Here is a 20,818-nt window from a genome sequence, read left to right as displayed (position 1 = left end):
TGCCTTTTCTCTAATGCTAATGATAGGACTGAATGGAGTATGTTGGAGTGAAGAGGGCCTAAAGAAAGCAGTGATCACCCCCAGGAGATAATTTCCAAATCTGTGGAAACATAATTCACCTCCTCACACTGTGACAATCAAGAAAGCAACATCTATAAAGACTATGGAAGACGTTCAAGTCAACCAGGTATCACTGTCAGGGTCAGGACAGTATCTCTATAAAGCAAGAATCTAATTTAAATAAAACAACAATTCTAGCAGTTTTTTGGTGGAATCTTTTGGGTTTCCCATATAGAGCATCATGTCATCTGCAAAGAGTGAAAGTTTGACCTCCTCCTGGCCGATTTGGATGCCTTTTATTTCTTTGTGCTGTCTGACTGCAGAGGCTAAGACTTCCAATACTATGTTGAATTAACAGTGGCGAGAGTGGACATCCCTGTCTTGTTCCTGACCTTAGGGGGAAAGCTGTCAGTTTTTCCCCGTTGAAGATGATATTAGAGTTGGGTCGTTCATATATGGCTTTTATGATCTCAAGGTATGCTCCTCCTATCCCTACTTTCTTGAGGGTTTTTACCAAGAAAGGATGCTAAAATGTCAATACTACCCAAAGCAATCTACATATTCAATGCAATCCCTATCAAAATAACACCAGCATTCTTCACAGAGCTAGAACAAATAATCCTAAAATTTGTATGGAACCAGAAAAGAACCCAGAAAAGAAAATTTGTATGGAACCCGAATAGCCAAAGCAATCTTGAAAAAGAAAACCAAAGCAGGAGGCATCACAATCCCAGACTTCAAGCTATACTACAAAGCTGTAACCATCAAGACAGTATGGTACTGGCACAAGAACAGACACTCAGATCAATGGAACAGAATAGAGAACCCAGAAATGGAGCCACAAACATATGACCAACTAATCTTTGACAAAGCAGGAAAGAATATCCAATGGAATAAAGACAGTCTCTTCAGCAAGTGGTGCTGGGAAAACTGGACAGCGACATGCAGAAGAATGAACCTGGACCACTTTCTTACCCCAGACACAAAAATAAACTCAAAATGGATGAAAGACCTCAATGTAAGACAGGAAGCCATCAAAATCCTTGAGGAGAAAGCAGGCAAAAACCTCTTTGATCTTGGCCACAGCAACTTCTTACTCAACACGTCTCTGGAGGCAAGGGAAACAAAAGCAAAAATGAACTACTGGGACCTCATCAAAATAAAAAGCTTCTGCACAGCGAAGGAAACAATCAGCAAAACTAAAAAGCAACCGACAGCAGAATAGGAGAAGATATTTGCAAATGACATATCAGATAAAGGGTTAGTACCCAAAACCTACAAAGAACTTATCAAACTCAACATCCAAAAAACAAATAATCCAGTAAAGTGGGCAAAAGACATGAATAGACACTTCTCCAAAGAAGACATCCAGATGGCCAACTGACACTTGAAAAAATGCGCAACATCACTCATCATCAGGGAAATACAAATCAAAACCACAACGAGATACCACCTTACCCCGTCAGAATGGCTCACATTAACAACTCAGGCAACAACAGATATTGGCAAGGAAGTGGAGAAAGAGGATCTCTTTTGCATTGTTGGTGGGAATGCAAGCTGGTGCGGCCACTCTGGAAAACAGTATGGAGGTTCCTCAAAAAGCTAAAAATAGAACTACCCTACGACCCAGCAATTGCACTACTAGGCATTTATCCACGGGACACAGATGTGCTGTTCTGAAGGGACACATGCACCCCCATGTTTACAGCAGCACTTTCAACAATAGCCAAAGTATGGAAAGAGCCCAAACGTCCCTCGATGGATGAATGGATAAAGAAGATGTGGTATATATATACAATGGAGTATTATTTGGCAATCAAAAAGAATGAAATCTTGCCATTTGCAACTACGTGGATGGAACCGGAGGGTATTATGCTAAGTGAAATTAGTCAAAGAAAGACAAATATCATATGACTTCACTCATATGAGGACTTTAAGAGACAAAACAGATGAACATAAGGGAAGGAAAAGAAAAATAATATAAAAACAGGGAGGGGGACAAAAAAGAAGCGACTCATAAATATGGAGAACAAACGGAGGGTTACGGGAGGGGTTGTGGGAGGGGGGATGGGCTAAATGGGGAAGGGGCATTACAGAATCTACTCCTGAAATCATTGTTGCACTATACGCTAACTAATTTGGATGTAAATTTTAAAAAATAAAAAATAAAATTAAAATAAATAAATAAAACAAAACCAAAACTATTGCTCCTACAGGATTTCTTATGAGTTCCTCAATAACTATTAATTTAAATTAATTTCATGTATATATTTTCTCCTTTAAGAGAGAGAAACAAAGTCAATTTTCTCCCTGCTGTCCCTTAAAGAATTAATGTAGACATTCCTATCATTCCTTCTAGAAATGTATGAATTACCAGTCCTCTAGGTATTTTAAAAGAAAAATATTGTAGGGGCACCTGGGTGGTTCAGTGGGTTAAGCATCCGACTCCTGGGTTTTCAGCTCAGATCACAATCTCAACGGTTTGTGAGTTAGAGCCCTGAATCAGGCTCTACCCTGACAGCGCAGAGGCCACTTGGGATACTCCCCCCCTCCCTCCCCCTCCCCACTCGAACTCTGTATCTCTCAAAATAAATTAATTTTTTAAAAATTAAAAATAAAGGAAAGAAAATACTGTCTAAGGAAACAGAATTATACCACACGTAATTGAATGAGTAAATATGGATACACGTGAGCCAATTTACTCATATATATGAGTAAATAATGATATAGAGCTTACCTAAAGCATTTTAATATGTTGTCCATAAACTAGGTCCACATGCTAGGTATGTATGTGGGAATCATCAAGACACAAGCAGCATAATGGACTTTTTAAAGCACAGTATGTAATGATTTTTACCACAAAATCACGATCTGATGAAATAACAAGTCAGTGTAATTTATAACCGTCTACCTGCACAAAAGGATTTTAAAGAAGCACACATTTAAGCGTGCCATATTGAACACTCTAATATATTTTCTAAATACAAGTCAAAAGAATCAGAGCTGACTAGTATACCTTGAGCTTTTTTTAAACTACATATTTTTGAAGGAGTAGAAAAATGGAGGGAAGTTGGTAACTGCAGTGAGCACTAGATTAAGTATACAGTCACAGCACAAGAAAGGGTCTTAACAGCATGACTAGTAAGTACATCTCCCTCACTTCACTAAGAGAATAGAAGCTAAATGAGGTTCTCAAGGTCACACAGCTGGCTAGAAGCTGCGCCGTTTCTTAGCAACAAGGATTAAAAGAAAAACACAAGTTTTATAGCTCTCACTGCCTAATAAAAAGACACAAAACTAGTGTTGGCTAATTTTATATATATATACACATATATATAGAAATATATATATATATGTGTGTATATATATATATATTTCTATACAATAAATAAGAAACCAGAGCTGAGATAATAAAATATATGCTGTTTTAGAACATTAAGAGAATTTCTCCTGAAGGAGAAGGAGGGGGGAAAAAAAAAAAAAAAAAGGCCACATCTATTTACCCACTAATGTACCAAAAGAAATAACGAAAACACTGGAATTCTGACCCTTCGGCAGGTTTCTACTAATCCAGTATTTGAGAACCATCTTGAATAAACAAATGTGGGGCTTTTTTTAATATGTATGTCAGAAAACTACAGAAATCTTGTGAATATTTCTATTTTGTAAGAGAAAGATTAAATCTCTTAACTATTAGAGATGAGGAACAGGAAAAATTGAGGCTATTCCCAGGTTTTTAACCTGTGACATTAAGCAGATGACGGTGCCATGTATCTGAGATAAACAACCAACCCACGTATGAGTAAAGATGTGAAAGAAATAATAGGCCTAGCAGTGCAGATATCTGAGGAAAACATTTTAAAATCAGAAGGAAAGCAAGTGGAAAATCCCTCAGGTAGGTGTGTACCTGAAGTGTTTAACACACCAAGCAAAGAAGGGAATAGGAAATGAAGTCAGAGCTGTCATTGGGAAGGAGGAGGTCACAGAAATCAGACAAAGTACATTCACAAACCGTAATGAAACTAAATGAGAAGTCGGTAACCAAAAGATACCTGGAAAACCTCCCAATATTTGGAACTCAAACAACACACTTCTTAATGACTCATAAGCCAAAGAAGTCTTGAGAGAATTTCTTTATTTCAACTAAATGACAGTGAAGACACAAAATATCAAAATTGTATAGCTAGGCAGCTACAGCAGTGCCTAGAAGGAAATATATAGCATTAAAATCCAAGTATTAAAACAGAAGCAAGGGCGGCTAGGTGGCTCAGTTGGTTGCGCGTCCGACTTCAGCTCAGGTCCTGGTGTCTGAGTTCGAGCCCCTCGTCGGACTCTGTGCTGACAGCTCAGAGCCCGGAGCCTGCTTTGGATTCTGTGTCTCCTTTCTCTGCCCCTTCTCCACTTGTGCTCGTTCTCTCTCTCTCTCTTTCTCTCTCAAAAATAAACATTAAAAACATAATTTTAAAATTAAAAAAAAAAGATGGATCATGGGCATCAGGAAAGACTTAAAAAAATAAATAAAATAAAATAACAAAAATTAAGAAAATAGAACAGAAGATCAGGGCACCTGCGTGTCTCAGTTAAGTGTCCAACTCTTGATTTCAGCTTAGGTCATGATCTCACAGCTCGTGAGTTCGAGCCCCAAGTCGGGCTCTGGGCTGACAGCTCAGAGCCTGGAATCTGCTTCAGACTCTGTGTCTCCCTCTCTCTCTGCCCTCCCCCAACTCACACTCTGTCTCCGTCTCTCTCTCTCTTGAAATATAAAGAAACATTAAAAAAATGTTTTAATATCATTAAAATTGATAAACCTCAAATGTAAACAAGAAAAAAAGTTAAACAGAAGCAAGAAAACACAAATTATCAATATTAGGAATAAAATAAGACATCAGTACAGAGCCCACAAACATTAAAAGAGAATACTAGCATAGCATAATTCAATGCCCATAAATTCAATAATTTAGATAAAATACAGTTAAGAATTTGAAAGACAAAAACTACCAAAACCTACTCAAGAAGAAACAGATAACTCAAATAGCCCTATTATCTATTAAATAACTGCATTTTTAGTTAAAAACCTTTCAAAAGAGAAAATCTCAGGCTCAGATGGGTTTCCCTGGTGAATTCTACCTAACATTTAAGGGCAAAAGATGGGGTAGAGTTTACTTTAAAAAAAAAAATTTTTTTTAAACATTTAAAGGAGAAATAATACCAATTCTATACAATCTCTTCCAGAAAATGGGAAACCACTTCCCAAGTCATTTCATGAGCATTCTCCTAAAACCAAAACTGGGAAAAGATGTTACAAAGAAAGAAAACTGCAGATCAGTATCTCTCATTACATTCTAGAAGCAAAAATCCTCAAAAATATACCAGCAAACAGGGCCCAGAAATATTTACATCATGACCAAGTAGATTTCATCCCAAGAATGCAAGGTTGGTTCATCATCTGAACATTGATCAATGTAATTCAGCATAATAAAAAAAATATGTTACAAAAGCCATATGTCATATCAGGAGACTTAGAAAAAATAATATTTGACAAGATTCACCACCTATTCACAATAAAAACTGTCAGCAAATTAGGAATACTCACATCATACTTAATGGCAAGAGACTGAATGCCTTCCCCCCATGAGATCAAGAACCAGGCTCAGAGGTCCTCTCTCGCCACTCCTACAGGGGAGGGACCTGACAGATACTACTTTAACCCAGCGATCAAGACTATCATCACTGGTGATAAATCGTGTTGATAGCATGTACCCCTTGAAATGACAGGATGAGAAAGGTATTTCACCTCTATGGTATTCTTCCCAAGCCCATAACCTCAATCTAATGATGAGAAAAATGTCTGACAAATACAACTTGAAGGACATGCTACAAAATACCTGACCAGCACTCTTCAAACCTATCAAGATCTTGAAAAGAAAAGGAAGACTAGGGTAGTGTCCAAGCCAAGAGGAGACTAAGGACTTATGACAACTACATGCAATGTGGTATCCTAGAGTAAAGGGACATCAGTAAAAGAACTGGTAAAATCCAAATAAGTCTATACTCCCATTAATGGTGATATACCACTGTTAATTTCTTAGTTTTGACAAATATACTAAGGTTATGTAAGATATTACTTTTACAGGAAACTGGTGAAACGTATGCTGGAATTCTCTGAACTATTTTTGTGACTTTTCTGAAAACCTAAAGTAATTCCCCCAAAGTATATTTTTTTAAAAAACAAAAGGGCAGGAAATGACATACCGTGTAAACACTAACCAAAAGAAAGCTCAAGTACATTAATATCAGATAAAGTACACTTCAAGTTCTATTTCTAGGGATAAAGACAAATATGACATAACTATAAAGGAGTTAAATCACCAAGAAAACATAACAACCCTAACTGTATATGCACCTAACTACAGAAATCAAAATACTTGTACTAGTAAAACTGATAGATTTGAAAGAACAGACAAATCCACCTTTGTGGAGACTTCAGTACTCTACTCTTTGTTATCACTAGAACGAGTGGATAGAAAATAACTTTAGAGATACAGAAGACCTGAAAAATATCACCAAGCAACCTGACCGAATTCACACTTACAGAACATCACACCCAACAGCAGAATACACATGCTTTTCAAGTGCATATGAAATATTCGCCAAGATCAACCATTTTCTGGGCCATAAAACAAATCTCAGCAAATGTGATAGAACTGAAGTCAAACACAGTACGTTCTGTGACCACTACAGAATTAAACTAGAAACCCCTAACAGAAAGGTATCTGGTAAAATGCCCCAAATAACTGGAAAATTACGTGAGGTATACATATACACCATCCACACGTAAACTACCCCCCTATCCTCCTCCTCCCCACCATTATCCGAGCAGCAAGGAGAGGTGTCCTCTTGCCGACAAGCCCAGGCTGTGGACTTTTGTGAATCCTTTCCCTCTTAAGACTATCCACTTTTCAAGCAAATATAGTTTATAATTTTATTACCAAGAGAATTTCTAAATAAATACAGTTTATAAACTTATTACAAGAGAATTTATAGGACAATTCTAAGTCAGCCAGACTTCTCAGTCTGATTTTTCGTATGTGAACATATAACTCTCATCCTTCCCAAAACATATTCAAACCAAATCTACAATGTGCAAAACTCTCTAGAGAAAAAATATTTTCTGATATTTTTTAGTCCCGCAAAATGAACAGTATTTTTTAATTGTAATATTATTGCATCCAATCCTTAATGAAACACAGGCACTTTCTGAATTATGGCCATTTACTTTACAAATTACCCTTTTTTTTTTTGAAAGCTGTGAAAATGGGGTGCCTGGGTGGCTCAGTCGGCTAAGCACCCAGCTCTTGATTTCAGCTCAGGTCATGATCTCCCAGATTGTGAGTTAGAGCCCCGCCTCGGCCCGGTCAGGCTCCACACTGTCAGCCAGAGCCTGCTTGGGATTCTCTCTCCCCCTCTCTGCCCTTCCCCCACTCGTTCTTTCGCTGTCTCCTTCTCAAAATAAATAAACTTAAAAAAAAAAAAAAGCTGTGAAACTGTTCACCTCTTTAAGGAGTTTCTGCCCTACAGGGATGCCCATTAGCACCACCTAGTGGATGAAATAATAAACTGGGATTCAACAACTTCCCTGTATCTAAGAATTGAGGCTACTCGGCTAAAGCAGGATGGAGCCTTCAATTCTATCAGGCCCAACCCATTATATTATATGAAGGGAAGAGGGGGAAGCGGTGCCGAAGAACCTAAGTGACTTGAATACGGCCACACACACAGATGCCACATCCCCTTATTTTTAACAATAGCAAATTGGCTCTTTCTAGTGCACGTTATAGCCATGTGCAAATTAACCTCAACCCTTACCTTAACCATCTGGCAAATTTATCTGGAAATAGATCACAGACTTAAAATTAGGAGCTAACACCTTAAAACTGCTTAAAGAAAACAAAAGAAAAAATCTTAATGAGCTAGAACTTGGCAAAGATCCCTTAAACAGAACACAAAAAAATACCAATTATAAAGGGGAAAAAAAATCAATAAATTAGACCTCATCAAATTAGGCCACAACAAAGCAAAAAAAAAAAAAAAAAAAACCTTTCCTCTTTAAAAAATACTTTTTACAAAAATTAAAAAAACCACAGACTAGGAAAAAATGTCTCCAAAACATATATCCAACAAATGGGCAAAAGCTTTGAACGGATACTTTACCAAACAAGACATATGGCTGGCTTATAAGCTCACGTAAAGATGTTCAATGTCCACTGGTCATTTGGGAAATCCAAATCCCAAATTATTGGGAAATCCAATATACAATGAAATATCATCACATTGGACCACTAGAAATACCACTAAATACCTTGGAACTAAAAAGGCTGTCATACTCTGCCTGGAAATGTTAAATTATTGTTTTGGAAACAGGTTAGCAGTTTCTTAAAAACATAAGTATGTACCTATTACATGACCCAGCCATTGCTCTCCTAGCTGTATCCCAGAGGAGGAAAGCACACGTCCACCAAAGATTTGTACGTGAATGTTCACAGCCACTTAAGTCTCTGGTAACCAAAACATGGAAATTACCCAAGTGTCCATCAGTGGATGAACAGAGAAGCAAAATAGGTTATATTCTTAAAATGGGAGTAATTATCAGTAATAAACCGAAATAAACTATTGACACATGCAACATTATACGTGAACTTCACAGTAATTAAGCTGAGCAAAAGAAGCCAGACCAAAAAAAAATAGATATTCTGATACATTTCTATAAAATTCTAAAAACTGCAAACTAAGCCATAATGACACAAAGTCGATCAGTGGTTGCCTAGAGTGGGAGAGAGGATCAGAGGAAAGGGAGAGGGTATTAAAAAGGGACACAAAGTTACTTTCTTTTATACATACATAGTTATATATTTGTCATGTATGTGTGTGTATCAAAATTCACTAAATTGTACAGTTAAAATATGTGTAGTTTACTGGCAATCAATTATACCTCAAAAAACTATAAAAGTGGAAATATATGAATTCACCATATAACCCAGCATCCCGTGTTTAGGCATTTATCCAAAAGATATGAAAACATATGTCTACATTGTAAAGCAGATCAATGGCTGGGGCGCCCGGGTGGCTCAGTCGGTTAAGTGTCCCACTTCGGCTCAGGTCATGATCTTACACTCTGTGAGTTCGAGCCCCACGTCGGACTCTGTGCTGACAGCTCGGAGCCTGGAGCCTGCTTCAGATTCTGTGTCTCCCTCTCTCTCTGCCCCTCCCTGCTCACACTGTCTCTCTCTCTCTCTCAAAAATAAATATTAAAAACAAATTTTTTAAAAAGAGACCACCAACAACTACCCTTTCCTAAACACCACTCTGTGCCAAGCATTGTGCCTTCTACATACATCTCCTCTAACCTTAACAATCCTACAGCGTAGGTATTATTATTCCCATTTTAGAATAGGAGGCTTGGACTCAGAGAAGCTAAGCAATTTGCCCAAGGTCTCTCAGTAAGTAAATGAGTGAGCCCCAGCTTCCAAGAATAAATCTGGTCTGACACTATAAAGTATTTCTGACATAATGTCCCGCCTTCTCGACACCCAACATACTTATTAACTGGGGATGACCTCTATCTTCTACTGAACTCTAAGAAAAATGCATTTGCTTCCTTAAATGAGTACTTCCCTGAACACAAGTATCTGCTGGCGTAATGTCATTCATTCCCCAGGTGATGCCTAATGTATAACAAGGACTCAATAAATATTCTGTCTGTTTTAACTTAAACTCCTAAGACTTATTCTCAAGTAACTATTAGTTACGTTACAAATCTTTTCCCTTGTTAGTATCTCGGCCTCTACTTCACAAGATAAACACGGCCCAAATCTTGCATAATCACATCATGTTAGCCAGTTCCAGATCTTCCCGATGACATGATGTGGGTCACTTTTACATTGATGACAATAGTTTACTTTTTTTAAAGCTTTTTCTACAGTTCCCATGAGAGCCTTCTGCTTTCGACTGATGTCACAGAGAGAGCCTTCTGAAGCTTCAGTAAATAGGAAAAAAAGAAAGAGTAGATGCCACTGTTATTCTCACGACAAAAGACAAGGAGAAGGAGATGGAAATAATCACCAAACCCCTTATATTCAGTGACCCAGTACTTTTCCAAAACAGGGAATTCAAGGTTTGCCAAGGACTAATTTGGCCTAAGCAATAACGTAAGACATATATTTAGCTGGAATCCATTCTATACCTCTCTTGATATGTGAAACACTGATCCCTCTATCCCAAAACATGGAAGTAAAGATGCTTCCTATTTCTATGCAGAAGTCATTTGAGCATCACCTTCACAGAGGATGATTATTTGGGCAATTTTTTTTTTTAATGGGACCTCTTGGAATCACTAAAAGTGCAGCAACTGAAGGTGGTAGTTCTAGAAGACCTTCTAAGCCAACAGTCTAGTAGCAGAAGGACTAACTAGAAAAACTTACAGAAACACTCTTGTAAGGAAAGAAAGATGTTCAATGGCATAAGTAAATCATGCACAGGAAAACAGAAACCTCTTCAGGCTATTAAGCAGCCAGTTCTTAATCAAAATGCTGGAAAATTTACATACTATCAAGTTTGACACTCTGTTTCCTAAAATATAAGGGTTGGGACCACTCATACACCGCTGACAGTAGTTTAAATTGGCACAATTTAGAAAACTTTTCAGCAGTATCGTTTAAGCTAGACATATGCATATACTGATGACCAATAATTCTACTTCTGTGAAAATAACTGAAAGAAATGTGTGCATGAACATTTGTAGCAGCATTAATCAGAATAGCCAAAAACTGAAAACAAGCCAAATGCCCGTCAACAGTGGAATGAATAAAATTGTGGCCTATAATGGAATACTCTACAGCAGTGAAAATGAACAATCTATTTCTCCATGTAATAATACGGACAAATCTCTTTTTGAAAAGGTTCAGCGAAAACTAAGCACAAAACAGTACATTCCATGGTTCCTACCATACAACATTCAAAATCAGGCAAACTAATCTATGATGTTAAAAGTCTGGATGGTAGGGGCGCCTGGGTGGCTCAATGAGTTAAGCATCCAACTTCAGCTCAGGTCATGATCTCACGGTTCACGGGTTCAAGCCCCACATCAGGCTCTCTGCTGTCAGCACAGAGCCCACTTTGGATCCTCTGTCTCCCTCCCTCTCTCTCTCTCTCTCTCTCTGCCCCTCCCCTGCTGGTGTTCTCTCTTTCTCTCTCTCTCTCTCTCTCTCAAAATAAATAAAGAAACTTAAAAAAATAAATTCTTTTAAAGGGATGATAGTTACTCTTTGCAGGAAATATGAGGAAATTGGCAGGCGTACAAGGGAGGCACTAGGCTAATGTGATAGATTATGTTCTATTAATCTGTGTGCTGGTTACATGGGTGTGTTCACTTGTGAAAATTCAACAAGTTACATATTTATGATATGTGCACATTTCTGCAGATGTCCAAAAAGTTTGTTTTAAAAAACAAGGGGCACATGGGTGGCTTAGTTAAGCCTCAGACTTCGGCTCAGATCATGATCTCACAGTTCATGGGTTCAAGCTCCACATCGGGCTCTGTGCTGACAGCTCAGAGCCTGGAGCCTGCTTAGGATTCTGTGTCTCCTTCTCTCTGCCCCTCCCTAGCTCCTGCTTTCTGTCTCTCAAAAATAAAAAAAAATAAAAAAAAACATTAAAAAAATTTTTTTTTAATTTTTTAAAAAACAAAAAAATGCCTATGAAAAAGTACTTCTTTAACTGAGATTCCTAGCTCACTAATTTTTTTTTTTTTTGTATACAAAAGTGAAGGAATAACAGACCAGACCATCGGCCAAACTGAATGCAGAAACAAGGGGAACGGCCTGGGTATCCAAGGACAAAACAAGGTGATCACAGTGCCAGCTTTGAAAAAGGATAGTGTCTCTCTCAGCATGGTGTTAAAGATTTTCCCAACTAAACAACACTCTCCACTTCCTTGTCAAAGGCAGGCTGAAAGCTCACGGCTAATAGGCTGCTTTCTAGAATGCTCACAGGCTTCTGCTCGTCCAATTGAGTTGTAACCAAGAGTCACCTTCATTTCATTTGTTCTCAGATCAGTTTATCCCAATTTCACTTGCCATTGTAATTACATAATTTAATTAAATATTGCATAAAAATGCAATGCCGAAAGAGTCATTTCTATGAAAGCTAAATTGTAAGTTTTAGAAACACTCAATAACGATAAGTTACCAAAGAAAATTGTTATTGAAATAGAAAGAATAAGACACCTTGCAGAAGATGAGTAGAAAATGACAAAAATCTAGGACCACGCTTTCAAAATTCTTCATAAGCCAACTTTTTGAATTCTCACTCAGCTTTAAAGAAACATAAACTTGACATTTTAAGTGCATTATGGGGGTAATCTATACAAAAAAGCAGATCCTGTACAGGTGTGCTGTTTCAAAGGGGCACATGCACCCCCATGTTTATAGCAGCACTATCCACAATAGCCAAAGTATGGAAAGAGCCCAAATGTCCATCGGTGGATGAATGCATAAAGAAGATGTGGTATATCTATACAATGGAGTATTACTCAGCAATCAAAAAGAAGGAAATCTTGTCATTTGCAACTACGTGGATGGAACTGGAGGGTATTATGCCAAGTGAAATTAGTCAGAGAAAGACAAAAATCATATGACTTCACTCATATGGGGATTTTAAGAGACAAAACAGATGAACATAAGGGAAGGGAAACAAAATAACATAAAAACAAGGAAGGGGACAAAACGTAAGAGACTCTTAAATATAGAGAACAAACAGAGAGTTGCTGGAGGGGGTGTGGGAGGGGGGATGGGCTAAATGGGTAAGGGGAATTAAGGAATCTACCCCGAAATCATTGTTGCACCATATGCTAACTAATTTGGATGGATGGATGGATGGATGGATGGATAGATGGATGGATAGATGGATGGATAAATAGATAGATAGATAGATAGATAGATAGATAGATAAATGTAGACCCTGAACTGTAATCAGACCTATACTCAAAGAAAAGGCAGTAGACATACAACAAAAGACTGGTAAACAAATTCGAATTTTTTTTCCCTAAAAGAAAACGTTGAACGTAGGCACCACATTGATGAGTCCCCAGGTTGACCAATTTTTTTTTTTGGATTAGCTAGCCAACAGTCTACTCCAATTGTGAGGTATTAAAAAGGCTCTTCTGTACATCACTCAAGAAAACTGGGCAAGCAAACTAGACATTCGGGTGCCCACCGCACATATACACACACAGTCTCTCTCAATGTACACACACAGCCCTTCAACACCCACCTCACTGAAACAGTACGAAAACGCAGAAAGGCATCCAAAAAAGAAATTAACAGTGAAGATGAAAGAAGTCTGGGGATGTAGAAGATCTTAGAAATAAGGACACACAAAGGAATTTTTCACACAACTTTTCACATTTGCACAGCAAACAGGATAGGTATTTTGAAAGATAACACAACCAGGGACACTTGGGAGGCTCAGTTGGTTAAGTTTCTGACTTCAGCTCAGGTCATGGTCTTACAGCTCATGGGTTTGAGCCCCGCGTCGGGCTCTGTGCTGACAGCTCAGAGCCTGGAGCCTGCTTCGGATTCTGTGTCTCCCTCTCTCTCTGCCCCTCCCTTGCTCCCACTCTGTCTCTCTTTCTCTTTCTCTCTCTCAAAAATAAATAAACGTTAAAAAAAATTAAAGACAAAACAACCAAACCCTAGCCATAGCCAAGCTCATCACTGAAGTTCTTCCCCCGCTATCCTACTGCTGTCCTGTTCTGGTCTTGAATGGGAGAGTCCCCAGATGCGATCAGCGGTAGCCAGAGTTTACAGCACTTTGGTTCTTTTGTTAATTTCCAGATTTGGCGGCAGAAATCTCCTCTGAGATATCACTAGGGGGAGCACTTACTCCTTTAAAAAATAAAAAAAGGTGGGGGGTGGTGATTAGGAAGGGGAAAATTTCCTAATTAAAGATGCACACTTTAGGTGACTGTCCCTGGAAGACAAAGTGCAAAATGCTTTAAAACTCACAGTGTAAAGTGACTGGAAAAGCAGCAACATAAAAGTGAGGTTAGGTACATTAACCAATCAATATAATTTATGCATAACGTTAAGAGCAAACATTGCTTAAGATAGAGTCATTTGGTACAAAAATATAAATCTGTAAAACAGGCTGACCTTATCACTCAGTTTAAAAATGTTTAATTAGAATTCGACCTTATCACTCAGTTTAAAAATGTTTAATTAGAATCTGTGAAGGTCCTGGTTTCTGATAAATCCTATTAGTAAAGGAAGTTAATAGGTACCTATCACAAACTTCAGTCCACATACTTTACTTGCCAGATACTTTACTAAATTACTGGATGGCAAAATTAATATTGTTATCCTTTCTTAAAAGTTTGAAATGTACCTTGAGAACGTAAGTAACAAGGAAGTAAGGACTGGGAAAACAGACAGAAGGAAATTAACATTAAATGGGTACCTATTCTGTATCAGGGCTCCCCACATTACACAACCTTAGGAAACAGGAATTGCCATTTCCAATTTACAGATGAAAAAAAGAGACCGCAAAATGTGTTCCTGGTCAAACAGATAATAAACAGTAGAATAAGCTATAATCTAAATCTGTCTGATTCTACCGTCCACAATACAAAAAAAAATCAGAAGTTGTTTAACTCATCTGGCATTTTGGTCAACTTAAAATAAATAAATACACTTTATGAAGAGGTATATGTTTATATCACAACACAGAACCAGAAAGAATGAAACAGCAACAACATAAAAGACGGCTTGCCCTCTGGGAGCTTACAATTAAAGAAAATGTTCACACACACAGGCTAAGGAATACAATGTAGTGATTAATCACCGCTTGAGGGAAGCCATCAATAAGTGATAAGGGAGCTCACAGAAGCCTGGGCTCCACTTGGTTTCAGCAGTCAATAAAGGCTCTCCGTTAGATGCAAGATCATAGCTGGATCCTGGGGATGGAAAACGTTGAACCGCTATAATGAAAGGTATCGCAGGACAGGGACAAGCAGAGCTAAGGACGAAGATGATGACTATGAGTAACAGCGAAGAGGCAGGACTGTTTCAAAAAGTAAAGGACTGGGGCGCCTGGGTGGCGCAGTCGGTTAAGCGTCCGACTTCAGCCAGGTCACGATCTCGCGTCCGGTCCGTGAGTTCGAGCCCCGCGTCGGGCTCTGGGCTGATGGCTCAGAGCCTGGAGCCTGTTTCCGATTCTGTGTCTCCCTCTCTCTGCCCCTCCCCCGTTCATGCTCTGTCTGTCTCTCTCTGTCCCAAAAATAAATAAAAAACGTTGAAAAAAACAAAAAGTAAAGGACTGAGTGGAAACCACCCAAGTGTCCATCAACCAATGAATGAACAAGCAAAAGGTGATACGCCCACACAATACAATACTACTCGGCAACAGAAAGAAAGCAAGCTCTGATACGCGCTACAACATGGATGAACCTTGAAAACATTACGCTCGGTCAAAGAGGCTGGTCACAAAAGGCCACATACTGTGTAATTACATGACATGTCCAGAAGAGGCAAATCCATAGAGACAGGAAGTAGACTAGTGATTCCCAAAGGCGGGAAGGGGGGGGGGGGTGAGAAGTGGGGAGTGACTGCAAAGAGGTATAGTTGTTTCTTTGGGGGATGATAAAAATGTTCTACGGCTGATTGAGGTGATGGCTGCACAACTCTGTGAAAACACTAAAATCCACTGAACTGCACACTCGACATGGGTGAACTGTAGGGCAAATGAACTGCGTCTCAATCAAGCCATTAAAAAAAAAAAGTCGAGGGCCTGGTGGAACATCACATTGCACAGCTAAGAGGGAGCCACTTCTGCCAAGTTTAAGGGTCTAGAACTGATCTGGAGGCAATTAGAGGTATTTAAGTAAAGATTTACCAAATGAAAGCACAGTGTACTAACTTAGGGCTCTTCTCTAGCAAAATTATTCACATATTTCAAGTACGTTTCTAAAATATATGCCAAAATCACGAAGAAGACAGAGAACAGGAAAAAGATGATGTGATAGGATTTTGACTAAGCCACAAGCTGTGACAATTAGGAAAGCTGTTTTGCTTCAGCACTAAATGCCACAGATGGATGGATCAGCATCGTATTTATGCAAAACCACAAATTCATCTGTGTCATGTCTTCAAATACCGTAATGTTCTAACCTTAATTACGAAAACTGCATTAACAATTGATCTGCCATATTTTAGGGTAAGATAATGAACAGTGTGATTTGTTTCTCACTGGATGACAGTCCTCTGTATATAATGTTTCAGATATTAGATTCAATCCCAATGCTACCAGAACCTCCACGGATATACAGCTTGTGTGATGCAAACAAACTTGTCTGAATTCTAATGTAACATAATATTCCAAAACAGTTTTAATATACAAAATAAGAGAGCTGAAGAAACAAATCTGATATTCAAAGACAGAGAGGGAGGGGAAAAAATCTGGATATTAAAGATCCAATACAAAGGGTAAAGTACTCGAAGATAAAGCTGAAAATCAAAGAAAAAACAAAAAAAAACAGGTCTCGGTAGGAGGTTCTATACCACTGGAAAGTACGATGAAAAAATAAAAGGCTCAATATAAGCAGATGAGGCTGTAACAGAACTTATCTATAACACAATCCCACACCCTCCCCTGAATCCTAGGGAAGAAAGAAACCTTTCAGGCAGTGTGCTGTTATTCCTTCAGAAGCTGTCCTAAAGGTGAAATCCCACTTTCCCCCAGGGGGTGGTAAGGCCATAGGAATCCAAGAAGAAGTCGGAGGGAGAACCTATACACAACCAAACCTGTGTGTGCCTTCCGAGTCACCTTGCAAACCTCCTTCAAGGTAGATGAGCCACAAGAAACTAAAGGAGACATCAGATCTCTTTTAAAACTTTGTCTAAGAATGAGAGGACCCATCTGTCTCTAAAGGGCTTTGTAAATTCCAGAACTGGATGAAACTTACATTCTGTGCCTAAGAAATACAGACAACTTAAGACACCGCGGTTCACTAACAAACAATAAAAGCAACATAGAAAACAAGTACAAGTACTTGCTCCTAAAAAAGAAGCCTTGTCATTGATATCTAGAATAAGGTATCTGCTGTCACAAGTAAGTAGAGCAAGGCTGTCCGTTTCTTAATGTAAGCCAGAAGTTATGCGGAAGAGAATTCCGTAGGAGAGAAGTAGGAAATTATTACAAATCATTAACTGCTATATGTTAACAGATACTTATGCAAAGTCTCATCGATTGTCTACCTACTCTAAACAAAAAAACCGCGGGAAAAGGCAGAAGTTTACAACTGTTGTTCACCATATTGGACATGTTAATTACTAAGGAATAAAGTACTTCAACTATAACACAATCAAGTATCAAAAAAAGGTTAAACATGGAATTATTCTGTGTAAACACCAAAAACACATAGTTAACTCATACATAAATGAAAGTTTTCTTTTAAATAAATAGGGAGAAATAATGACAGCATGCTACCAAAGATCACCAAAAGAGGGGAAATAACACCAACATAAGGTCTGATATCCAGAAAGATTTTCAAGTGATAGAATTATTAGAGAGAACATCTAAATTGTAAGCACGCTACAATTCTGAGTGCAGAAACCCAAGAGGCCATGAAAAGGCTAAAGAAGAATTAAGAGAATGAAAGTCATAGGGAGGGATTTTTTTTTTTTTTTTAAACAGGATCCTCCACTGAGTAACATGGGACCAGACACATGACCTATAAATTAGAAAGGAGAACGGGAAACTTGCCAGCACCTGAAACTGGCAAAGCTGACCTAAGCTAAGGAAACAAGGATGATAAATATCTGGGCAGGTAAATAACACCAGGTTTCAAAATCTGATTCTAGAAAACAGAAGCGAAAACTCACTTGCCAAAGGGGAAAACATGTCACTGCAAGTTAAAGAAAAGTTTAAAAACAAATGGACACAAACTACCTTAGGAAAATTGCTGCTTCTGAAGTATTTTCACAGCTAAATTCGTTAATGTTCACTGCATTAGCTTTTAGGAAGCTAAATCCAAAGTGTTTTAAACGGTTGAAGTTTGGTAAATATTTCTAATAACCATTTGCATTGAGCAATTCTGCAGAGTTTGTGAGATTAAACTTAAATGAGAGTAGGCTCAATTACATTTTAAAATCTTTCAGACAAAATGACGAAGCTTACATAGCAAAAGTAATATAAAACAGGATAGATATCCTGAGCAACCAATTGAACTACCCTATGGGGGGGGGGAAGGGGGGGTTCTATATAGCAAATAGCACATCACAGTCCTACTCTATGGGTAACTTAAAATTAATCACTGGACATTCTTTAAGTCTCATCTAAACTTAGTGGACCTGTGGGAGAACAACCGAAGCCAGAAAATAGGGATGAGATCAAATTCAAACCCTTGGCTGTTCTATTCCTCCTGCTCCAAGGAATATTCTGTAAGTTGGTTGTCTTATTTGATCTCAGTTCTCAAATGCGTTAAGTCCACACCAAACCCGTATAACATAATCGAGTGCTCCACATGCCAAAGTACCCTGTTCAAGTAAATCTGAACAGAACCGTAACCTGACATTTCACAACGGCTTTCATCCACGCAGCCGCAGGGAAACCGCAACAATTTCACAGAAAGACTTCGGGAAATACCTGAGCAGATAAACAGCCCTTTCAATATCACTGAGGTCTTCATCGACTGTCAATCTTTCTATTTCTTCGGGTGTCTGTCAAGCGTAAAATACAAATAAAATACAAATTATGCACACAAACAGGGATCAGTCTCGCCCCCCCCCCCCAGTGACCCTCCGGGAACCCCACACGAGTAGAGACTAACGAAAAAGTTTCACAATTAAACATTATCACTGAAAACTAATCAAGGACTCTACATGCCGACCTCAACCACAGAGGTCTCTAATTTTCTTGAATTGTTGGGTTTGGTTGGTGGAGTTTGAGGTTGTTTTTGTTTTTTCTGTCGTTGTTTTTTCTTTTTTTTAACTCTTCTAGCTTCTAGACTGAAGCTTGAGAATTACATTGTGGCTTTAGAACATTGCTGTTTAATTGAGTTTAATCGAGTTTAGTACTCGATTTTATATGCCTATCTATACATACTTTTAATCTCTAATACCCCAAGGCGGTTTCTCCAGCATTTTCCACCCCACAAAATGCTCAAAGGGGGAATGGATGCAAACTGCAGCCGAGTGAGTATGAAAAAAGACGAAATGTGGAGTGGGGGAAGGGAATAAACTCCGGGGCTGGAAGGAAATCAAAGATTCGCGATATTGCGGCAGGTGGGAGTGAGAGGAGCTAAAGGGAGCTATTGAGAGGACGGCTGGGGGAGGGGGTGGTCCGTAAAGTAGGTCTGCCAGCAGCGAGGGTTGGAGGCTGGGACCAAGATGACTCTGCGGGGTGGGGGAGAAAACTGAAGGCTGACTCCCTAAAGGCAGGTGGGGATCAGGGTCCCAGCTGGAGTCCTGGAGGCGCTGGGAAGAAAGGACGCGCAGTGACTCAGGATGGGGGCCAAGGGTCGAGAGGGCTCTGAAGATCGGTAGCAGGACGACTCCAGCATGGGTGCTGGGTGGGAGGTGAAGGGAGGCCTGGCTGACTTGGGGGCACAGGCGACCGAGCTTGCTCGGATGGAGGAAGGGGCGAGAGGGATCCGGGGTGTCTCAGGGAGCGGGGGCAGGAGCTGTGATGACTGAGGAGTGGGACGGGGACAGGTGGGGGGGCACTCAGGAGGCGGCTGGAGGGGCAGCTCCCGCAGGGCGGAAGGATGAGGGGCCAAGGCTGTCCTAGAGGGGCGGCTCGGGGGACACCGCTGGGCCGGCCGTTCCTGGGGCGGCTTGGGAAGGGGGTCCGGGGCGGGGGGCTGGGGAGCCCAGTGCGTGCGAGGGGCCAGTCCCTCGGGGATTGAGGTCCGAGCTGGGAGAACCGGGGCTGCGTCGAAGCACGGGCGCCGGCAGGGGCCGGTTTAGGGTGACACGGCGACTGGAGGAGGACTGAGGGGCCAGCCCGACTCCGAAAGGGTCCCGGGTCGCTCGGGAAGGAAAAGGGGACGGGACGGGACGGGGTCGGGGCGCGGGCCGGCCGCCAGGCGCCCTGCGGGCACTTCCTCCTCCCCGGTGCGCACCTTGAGGCTTCGGCGGACCGGCCTCTCGATGATGGTGAGCTCCTGCAGGTCCTCCATGTAGCCGAACAGGCTGTTCTGACTGAAATCCATCGCGTCGGCGGCGGGCGGCGGCGGATGCATGGACCGCCGGGCCCCCTCGCCGCCCGGGCCAGAGCGGCCCCGGGATGCCGGACGCCCGCAGCCCCGCGACCGCCCACCAGCAGGACTTTCTCCCGCTCTCGGCCGCGGGAGCCCGGCGGGAGGCAGGCTGGCGGCGGGAGACGGAGCGCGGCCGCCGGGGGCGGGGCGGGCAAAGCGAGGGGGCGGGGCGGGGCGCGCGGGCGGGCTGTGGGGGCGGGGCCAGGGCGGGGGAGGGGCCACAAGCCTGCCTCGGCCCCGCCCCCCCCCCCGGGCGCCGGGCGCTCGCGAGCCGGACGCAACTGCCGCGCCAAGCTGTGGTCGCCCCCACCGCCCTTCTGCGCCCTCCTCTCCCCGCGCCCCGCCCCCTGGCGCGTGCGCAGAGCCTTCCACCTCCTGCAGCCTGCGGAGGTGGGCTGGGGGCGGGGACCCGGAGCGGAGAAGCGGAATTGGTGACCCGGACCGCGA

The 20,818-nt window shown here is 40.8% G+C and overlaps 1 protein-coding gene across 3 annotated transcripts in view; it reads right to left on the bottom strand.

Annotated features, from left to right (window-relative positions):
• Positions 1 to 20,504, bottom strand: part of PPP4R4 (protein phosphatase 4 regulatory subunit 4) — a 105,340-nt gene extending 84,836 nt beyond the window's left edge. For 2 of the 3 annotated variants that reach the window (XM_042990460.1, XM_042990459.1), the window contains exons 1-2: positions 20,234 to 20,504; positions 18,757 to 18,830 (exon numbers count right to left, since the gene is read on the bottom strand). In XM_042990460.1, the coding sequence (XP_042846394.1) occupies positions 18,757 to 18,830; positions 20,234 to 20,353 (194 nt within the window). In that variant the 5' untranslated portion in view covers positions 20,354 to 20,504. Of the gene's footprint in view, positions 1 to 18,756; positions 18,831 to 20,233 lie in introns of those variants that run through there. The other variant, XM_042990461.1, reaches the window with a different exon arrangement.
• Between the last annotated feature and the right edge of the window lie 314 nt (positions 20,505 to 20,818).

This window comes from Panthera tigris, chromosome B3 (assembly GCF_018350195.1).
Source record: "Panthera tigris isolate Pti1 chromosome B3, P.tigris_Pti1_mat1.1, whole genome shotgun sequence".
NCBI lineage: Eukaryota > Metazoa > Chordata > Mammalia > Carnivora > Felidae > Panthera > Panthera tigris.
This window is presented reverse-complemented; position numbering and strand designations above follow the sequence as displayed.